This window comes from Otolemur garnettii, unplaced genomic scaffold (assembly GCF_000181295.1).
Source record: "Otolemur garnettii isolate 467f Iridium unplaced genomic scaffold, OtoGar3 scaffold00111, whole genome shotgun sequence".
Lineage (NCBI taxonomy): Eukaryota > Metazoa > Chordata > Mammalia > Primates > Galagidae > Otolemur > Otolemur garnettii.
In genome coordinates, this window is record NW_003852506.1 from 2,276,406 (window position 1) to 2,285,691 (window position 9,286).

The 9,286-nt window shown below is 43.0% G+C and overlaps 1 protein-coding gene across 6 annotated transcripts in view; it reads right to left on the bottom strand.

The window, feature by feature from the left end:
- SON (SON DNA binding protein) overlaps positions 1-9,286 on the bottom strand; it is a 33,017-nt gene that overhangs the window by 21,251 nt on the left and 2,480 nt on the right. For all 6 annotated transcript variants that reach the window (XR_002775077.1, XR_002775076.1, XM_023517464.1 and 3 more), the window contains exons 2-3: positions 7,337-7,503; positions 1-5,556 (exon numbers count right to left, since the gene is read on the bottom strand). The exon at positions 1-5,556 is cut by the window's left edge and continues 309 nt beyond it. Coding sequence is in view for 4 of the 6 variants with exons in the window: in XM_023517464.1 (XP_023373232.1) it covers positions 1-5,556; positions 7,337-7,503 (5,723 nt within the window). In the remaining 2 variants the exon portion in view is untranslated. The remainder of the gene's footprint in view (positions 5,557-7,336; positions 7,504-9,286) is intronic.

Consider the following 9,286-nt stretch of genomic DNA (forward strand, 5'->3'; position numbering starts at 1 on the left):
AACTCCTTCTTCTACCCACAGATCTAGACCTTCTTCGCCGACTTGGAGTGTGACTCCGACTCCGACGACTTGGGGTGCGACTCCGAGCTCTAACTGTTTTCCGGTTATCCCTGGAGCTTGATCTTTTCCTTTTTCTTTCCCTAGACTTGGACCTGTGCTTTGGAGATCTTTTGCGCTTCTCTTTTGATACAGATCGTCTTCCTCTAGACTTTGATCTTGATCTGCTGCTCCTCCTCCTCCGTCTCGACCGTGACCGTGATCTTGTTTGAGAGCGATGAGACTTGGACTTAGATGATCTCTTCCTTGCTCTAGAACGAGATTCACTGGTTCGCTTCCGTGATTTGTGTTCAGAAGACTTGGACCTCTTACTTCGAGATCTTAATGAAGAGTCTCTTTTCTTCTCTTTCTCACCTTTGTCACGGTTCTTATTTTTCTTGCTTTTTTCATGTGTGTCCTTAACTTTTACAAAAATTTCATAATCATCTTTTTCCTCTGAAGAAGATTCTGAAGCTCTTTCTGGTAAACTAATTATAACTGGACTGGCAGCAGATTTGTCACGTTCAACTTCACTTGCAAGTAAGGGTCCTTCAATACCAGCTCTAAGGCTTGTAAGACGTTCCATGTCCTTAGGAAGTAATGGTCTCACTAAATCTGCTTCATTTATAGCCTCAATGTTTGCAGATAATCCTGAATCAGCTATCTCTATAGGAGGGAAAGGTGCCTCTTTTTCAACTCCACTAGTTTCTTTAGGGCTGAGAGCAACTGCTGATGTCTGGTCACTCTCTTTTACAGGTAATGGTTCTTCTGCACTAACAAGGTTATTACTTGATGGTAAATCAAGATGAATGTCTTTAGCTGGCAAAGGTCCTTCTATGTCAGCTTCACTGCCACCGCTGGGACTGTTTGAAATTACCATGTCATGTTCACTATCTTGAGTAGCTAAAGATACTTCAACATCATATTTATTAACTGAACTGAGAGTAGATGCTGTGATAAATTCAATACCTTTACTAGTTCCCACTGCATCAAGTTCCAGAGCAAGAGGGTCAGTAGAAGATAGAGTTTCTCCTGCATCAGCTTCACTGACACCAGAGTAGGTATCCAATACTGGGCATTGTTTAGTCTCATCCGTAGGCAAAATTTTCTCTTCACCAATTTCACCAACAGGACCAGTGCTAACAGCAAACACTGTATTATGTTCCATTTCTTTAGCAATTAAATGATCATTTATATTAACATCTGTATTTATTCCATGTTCACTTTCATAATAGTCACTTTTCTGGTATCCTTCATGAGGCTCATCACCTGAATGCAATGGCATCTCCTGCATACCTACCTCTGGATCAAGATTTTGATCATCAGGTAACAGATTCATTCCTTTCATAACATGTGCTGAGGACATAGCACTAGACTCCAGTATCAGTGGTGCAGACTCTATAACCATTTCAGTTGATATTACCTGAGTCTGCTCTGAGACATTCACAGCAGACTCTGAAATTGTCACAGAGGATTCCTGGGTAGAAACAGGTGGTTCTGAAATAATAATAGCGGGTTGGAGGGCTGACACCACTGGTTCCAGGATAGGGACAGTAGGCTCCAGGGCAGGAACAACTGGCACAGGAATGGTAACATGCTCTGGCTCAGCCACAACTGGAGGCTCTGGGACGGCCATGACTGTGGCCTCAGGGATGGCCACAGCAGGGGGCTCTGGGAAGGCCAAAGCAGAGGGTGGCTCTGGGACAACCATGGCTGGAGACTCTGGGACAGCCATAGCTGATGACTCCAAAATGCTGCTCTCTGCTGCTTCTGGAATGGTTACTGCTGGCTCTAGCAAGGACATAGACACCTCTGAAGCAACATGTCCTGAGGCTCTCATGGAATCAAATGTTTCTGCTGTCTCTGATGTAAGAGGAGGCTCTGATGTTAACATAGATGGTTCAGCTGACATTATGGGAGTTTCAGACACCACACAAGTCATTGGTCTCTCTGGAATAATTTCATGTTCTGCTGCTATTACTGTAGACTCTACAGGTGTTGATGTAACTGAAGATTCTGGGTCTAGCAATGGTTCTGGAACAGTCACGGCAGCCTCTGATGCTAACACTGAGGGATCTGTTGCTGACACTGAATAATTAGCAGGCAAGGCTGAAGACTCTGAAATCTCACTTTGACTCACAGGAGGTTCAGGCTGTGATACAGATTCTTCAGGAGGTAATGATGGCACCTCTGTAGGCCAGGTATTTTCAGCTGTTAATGCCGATTGCTCAGTGGGTAATGCTGGACCCTCTGGTGGCTCCTCAGGAGGCAACGGTGGTGTCATTGGTGGCTCCTCAGGTGGCAATGGTGGCATTGTTGGGGGCTCTTCAGGAGGCAAAGGTGGCACCATATATGCCTCTGTGTATGTATCAGTGTAAGAATCAGTGTAATCACCAGCCATAGACATCATTGAACGATCAGCAGTATAAGATGACATCATAGATCGGTCAGCTGCAGAGTACGATGACATCATAGACCGGTCAGCAGCAGAGTATGACGACATCATAGACCGGTCAGCACCCATGGACATCATAGATCGATCAGCCATTGGGGACATCATGGAGCGCTCATAAGCTGACATCATGGAGCGCTCATAGGCTGACATCATAGAACGCTCGGCCATAGGGGACATCATAGACCGCTCGTAGGCTGACATCATAGAGCGCTCATAAGCTGACATCATAGAGCGCTCAGCCATAGGGGACATCATAGACCGCTCATAAGACATCATAGAGCGTTCATAAGATGACATCATGGAACGTTCTGCAGCATAGGACATCATCATAGAACGTCTAGATGCTAACATCAGGGGTCTAGGTGCTAACCTGTATGGCCTGGGTGCTATTCTATAGGACCTAGGTGCTATCCTATAGGGTCTAGGTGACATCCTATAGGGATCAGGAGTTAGTCTGTAGGGATCATGGCCTAATCTGTAAGGGTCCTGTCCTAACCTATAGGCATCATGACCTAATCTATAGGGGTCATGACCCAACCTATAAGGATCCTGAGCTAACCTGTAAGGATCCTGAGCTAACCTATAGGGATCAGGAGATTTTGAACCCAACATAGAATCTTGGGTACTAGATGCTAACATCTGGGCATCCATTGTACCAGACGCTAACATCTGAGCATCCATGGTGCCAGAAGCTAACATTTGAGAGTCCATAGTGCCAGATGCTAACATCTGGGAATCCATAGAGCTACTTGCTAACATCTGGGAGTCCATGGTGCTGCTTGCTAACATCTGGGAGTCCATGGTGCTGGTTGCTAGCATCTGGGAGTCCATGGAGCTGGTTGCTAACATCTGGGAATCCATGGAGCTGGTAGCTAACATCTGGGAATCCATGGAGCTGGTCGCTAACATCTGGGAGTCCATGGAACTGGTTGCTAACATCTGGGAGTCCATAGTGCTAGTTGCTAACATCTGGGAGTCCATGGAACTGGTTGCTAACATCTGGGAGTCCATGGAGCTGGTAGCTAACATCTGGGAGTCCATGGTGCTAGAGGCTAACATCTGGGAGTCCATGGTGTTGGACGCTAGCATCTGGGAGTCCATGGTGTTGGAGGCTAGCATTTGGGAGTCCAAAGTGTTGGATGCTAACATATGGGTCTCCATGGTGTTAGAAGCTAACATATGGGACTCTTGGGCCATCAAGGGATCCACTCCTACTGTTACAGAAGTCTCCCCCACTAATGTAGTAGGCAGCTCCTGTGCTACCGTATTATAGGATTCCAGCGCTGTCGTCGAGGGCACCTCCAGGGACTGCGACACGGTCATCGTTGACAGCTCCGATGTTGTCACCACAGACTGAACAGAGATCTCCAGCGCCACAGTTGCCACAGGTTGCCCAGGCAACTCTGGCGCCCCAGGCTGCCCAGGCAACTCTAGCACCCCTGTTGCCAGAGGCTGCCCCAAAAGCTCCAGTGCTCCAGCTGCCCCAGACTGCCCCGAGAACTCCAGTGCCCCAGTTGCCATGAGCTGCCCAGGCAACTCCAGTGCCCCAGTTGCCACAGGCTGCCCTGACAACTCTAGTGCCCTAGTTGCCGAAGGCAGCCCTGGCAACTCTGGCACCCCAGTCACCGAAGGCTGCCCCGGCAACTCCAGCGCTGTTGTTGCCACTGGCTGTCCTGGCAACTCCAGCACCATCGTTGCCTCAGGCTGCCCCAGCAACTCCGTTGCCGTTGTCACCTCAGGATGCCCAGGATGTTCCACCGTTGTCATCCCCACAGGCTGCTCCAGCTCTGTCGTCGTCACAGGTTGTTCGGTCAACTCCATTGCTACTGTTACCGCAGGCTGCTCTGGCAACTCTACTGTTGCTGTCACCATAGGCAGCCCTGGCAACTCCTGTGCCATCACAGGTGGCTCTGGCACCTCCTGTGGTGGCTCCAACCCCATAGATGGTGCTGGAAGCCCTGGCAATTCCTGTGACAACTGTTGCACTGGTGTCACAGAGGGCCCCAGCAACTCAGGCACTGCTGTGGCCGGGGGCCCTGGCAACTCAGGCACTGGGGTAGAAAGGGGCCCTGGCAACTCGGACACCGGAGTAGCAGAGGGCCCAGGTAACTCCAGTACTGGAGTCACAGAGGGCCCCTGCAACTCCAGCATGGAGGTCGCAGGTGGCCCCGGCAACTCCATCGCTGAGGCCACCGACGACTCCGGCAGCTCCAACGCTGTGGTCTTAGGTAGCTCCAGCAACTCCTGTGGTCTTGTCTTAGATGAATCTGCAATCTCCGGTGGTACTTCTACAGGCTGCTCTGGCAATCTTTGCGCTTCAGTTGCAGATGACTCTGGAAAATCCATTGTTGTTGATGTGCTTGGTTCAGGGTACACCTCAGTAGGTGTCTCTGATGATACCACAAGGGTTTCTGATGGCTCTAATAGTTTAGCTACTGGGGGCTCTACCAACATGATCTTTGATGGCTCTGGAGATGTGCTCTCCAAAGATTTCAGCACAGACTTCATTTGATACTCCGACATTGTTACAACTGGCTCAGATGACTTAAGCACCACTGTTGTAGTAGACACTGGTGCTGTTGCAGAGGAATCCAGGATCTTTGTCACGGATGGTTCCAGCATTACTGTCACAGACTGCTCTGAGATTACTGATGTAGATGCAACTGACAGTTCTGTAGTTTTTGCAGCTGACTTCAGAGTTTCTAAGATCTGTGGCTCTGATACCTGCATTGATACTACAGGTGGTTCTAGCACAACTGCAGGGGATTCACTAGTCTCAGATGGGACAAATGGTCTCATAGGATGCTCCAGTGCCATCGCTGGAGATTCAGAATCAACCTTTAAAAAGGAATCAGACTCTAAATCTATGTTCCCATCATGATGAGATTTCAGCTTTGACTCAGATTCTTCTGGCTGTCTTTTATACTTTTTTTCCTTTTCTTTCTTCTTTTTCTTCTTTTTGTTTTTGTGCTTTTTATGCTTCTTTGACTTTTTGGTGGGAATTTCATCAGTAGGATCTGTTTGTACAGATACACATCTACTTTTTCTGGAGGCCTCTTTCATGTCTGAAAGTAACAAATTAATTGTCAGTCTCCAAAGGAGATTTACATAACATATAAACTTTTACTTACATTTTATGTTAACACAACATAGTATAATACCTCTTGTTAAATGAAAAGTTACCAAATAAACTACATAAACTACAAATAAACTACTAATAAACTATTTTTCACAATCCATTTAAACGGAAGGTTGCCACTTTTCCAATATGTCTTTCTATAGCTAAAGCCTAGGTTAAAAATACGGTTTACCACCAAAACTTATTAATAATTATATTAAGATATATTTTACCTAATTTTATTAAAATGATTTCCTCCAGCTCTGAAATTGCAGCAAACCAACTTTAAACTACATTATTAATCAACATATCTCACATTGTTAGTTGTCACAATTTCTATTAAAAATACATTAAATAATTTTTGCGATTCCTGTATTAAACCCTTTAAATAGAAAGAAACATGACACTGGCTCTGGAACAGAACTGCCTGCGTTTAGATCCACCACTTACTAGATGAACAGCCTTAGCCAAATTACTGACACACTTTACCTTCCAGACTCAGAAGATGAAATGAGTTAAAAAATGAAAAATCTATCAAACAATGCCTAATACATAGTAAGCTTTTAGCAAAGGCTAGTGAACAGCTTTTAGGTAGTATAAAAGCATATAATATAGCTGAACAACAAAAAGCATCAATAAAGACTTCAAGTTTTATCTTATCATACCTACTCTAAACCTACTAAGAAATAATTTCTAAAATGTTTCTCTTTATAAAACAACAAAATGATTTGGGGGAGGAAATTCTTACATGTAACTTAGTAACATTTCCAAATGCATTTCCTAAAAAAATAGTTTATATTCCCCTTTACAAGCAGACAGAATTTTCTCTAATGCCAACATCAAATTATATAAATCTTAGGAATCCTAGAAAAAACTGATCAGAAATCTCAGCCATTAAAATTATGGAAAAAATAAACCAACACACCACCAGACACATTCCAAAACAAAACTAATAAATTTCTATTATTTTGTTTCATAGTAACAAATTTAGCTACGTTAAACTTCAATGAAGAAAACATTAGATTGTTCTGTGCTTTTTAAATCACTCTATGAATGAAAGAAAACACAAATCTAATTCCAATACTAAGTGAAGATAGTAACTATTATCTCTGTAACTAATCATAAATACTTCATTTCTCAACATCAAGCATTTAATTCCAAAAAAATTAAATATGCAAGCAACAATTCTCCTCCATTCATTACGCTTTTAAGTGGGGATGAATGAAAAAACAAGACAACCTCTAGGCTTGGGCTTTAAACTAAAACCTCTCAGGGTATGTTTTTAAAATCACTAGATATGGTCCAGGCTAATATACCTTCCAAAACTGACATTAACACAGTTGTCTGATGAAAAGTCACATTCAAATTCCTGATAGTGAGAAACTGAATCAAAACAAAATCAAATAAAGATAAAAGTTATAGTTTACCAACAGAGTAAACAAGTACATCACTGTTCCTATTTCAGTACAATTAGACAAGATGTCCCAAAAGTCATCCCTGAATGAGAAAACTGTCCCATTTTCCTTATGTATGGTGACTTTTGGGACACCCTCTATTTTTGAAGCAGAATTTAAACAAGACAGTCTTCAGTGAATCATTGAACAAAAACTTAAATTTACTGAAATTTTAGATTTACTGAAATACACGTCAATCAAAAAATAATTATCAATCTTCAAATTTAAAGAAAAGTCATAAAGCTTTGAGACAACTCATTATTTCCAACTTACCTGGCTTACATCGTAGTTCAGTATCTAAGACCCCAGAAAGTACTTCCTCTATCTTCTGTACTATTTCTTCATTTGGCAGGCTCCTGGCAGAGGCAGCTGCATCACCCGCTTGGTTTCCTTCAATGGGTGTATTTGTTTCGCCATTCAGCTGGCCTTCATTCCTTCCACTTAACATGAAAAGTTATCAAACTTCATTAATATCTTATCACACCACACAATAAATCAACAAATTACTATTAATAACTCAATTAAGATAATCATGTATTGTACTGTACCTTCCAGACATTTCACCCTTTTCCTATTTTAAATATTTGCTACTAACAATGCTTCCTTAACATTACTTATACTCAGAATATTTTCATCTTTACATAATTGCTTAAAAGTTTTCAGAACTATAAAAGATAAGTCTTTAAAACAGGTTTCTAAATACATCCTTTTTAAAATTAAATAAATTCAGAAATCTGACTTGAGGCTTTTGGTTACCTATACGCTGTTATTTCTCGCAGGCAAGAAAAAAATAAGAACTCAATTACAAATCCAAAGCAAAATTTATTACTAACATTATGGTAGAAATCATGGCCACAATAAAGCCACACCTGTGAGAAAATCACTATCATCATCTAAAGTTATCAAGAAACACAAAAGTTAGCTAACAGGCACAAAGTAAAAAGGGTAACTTGTAACTTCTGTTCAGGTTACTAAAATGCTATAAAGTTTTAAAAGAAAAATATATAAATTTTACCAAATTATCAAAAATCTTTGCATTAAGAAATTTCTGGTGTTCAAGAAACCTCACTAAAACACTAAAAGGGTGGATGGGCAGGTAATACATTTTCAGTTCATGAGGCCAAAAGAATCTTAACAGATAAGAACATGTCATTCACCTACTCATTTTTATTACTTTTGGAAACATTTGCAATTTCTACAACCATCCAAATTTATTTTAGCAAATGAAAACACATCAATTTTGCTGCTGGCCAGGTGAGGTGGCTTGGCCCCTGCACTCCTGGGAAGCCAATGCTTGAGCTCAAACCAGCCTAAGCAAGATTAAGACCCCTATCTCTACTAAAAACAGAAAAATTAGCCAGCTGTGGTGGCACACACCTGTAGTCTCAGCTACTTAGGAGGCTGAGGCAAGAAGATTGCTTGAGCCCAAGAGTTTGAAGTTGCTCTTGGCTAGGACACCAAGAAACTCTATCCTGGGGCAACAGAGTGAAACTCTTGTCTCAGAAAAAAAAAAAAGAAAGAAAAGAAATATTATGTTCCTATACTTCATAAGAGTCTGAATGATCAAACACAAAAAATTCACTAATTAAATGTTATTAAAGAACACTTGGTTTTCTAATATGATGAACCATATAATAATTAACATGTACTTATGAGTGTTGTGCTACATTTTGAAAAACTCATTTAATCCTTAAAAAACTTTAAGATCTGGCTCAGCGCCTATAGCTCAACCAGCTAAGGCGCCAGCCACGTACACCTAAGGTAGGGGGTTTGAATCCCCAGCCCGGACCCGCCAAAAACAACAATGAGGGCTGCAACCAAAAGATGGCCGGGCGTTGTGGCGGGCGCCTGTGGTCCCAGCTACTTGGGAGGCGGAGGCAGGAGACTCCCTTGAGCCCAGGAGTTGGAGGTTGCTGTGAGGTGTAATGCCACGGCACCCTACCCAGGGGGACAGCTTGAGGCTCTGTCTCAAAAAAAAAAAAAAAAAAAAACTTTAAGATCGGCTCCGCGACTGTGGCTCAAGTGGCTAAGGCGCCAGCCACATACACCGAAGGTGGCGGGTTCAAACCCAGCCCAGGCCCACCAAAACAACAATGACGGCTGCAACCAAAAAATAGCTGGGCATTGTGGCGGGCACCTATGGTCCCAGCTACTTGGGAGGCTGAGGTAGGAGACTCGCTTGAGCCCAGGAGTTGGAGGTTACTGTGAGCTGTGATGCCATGG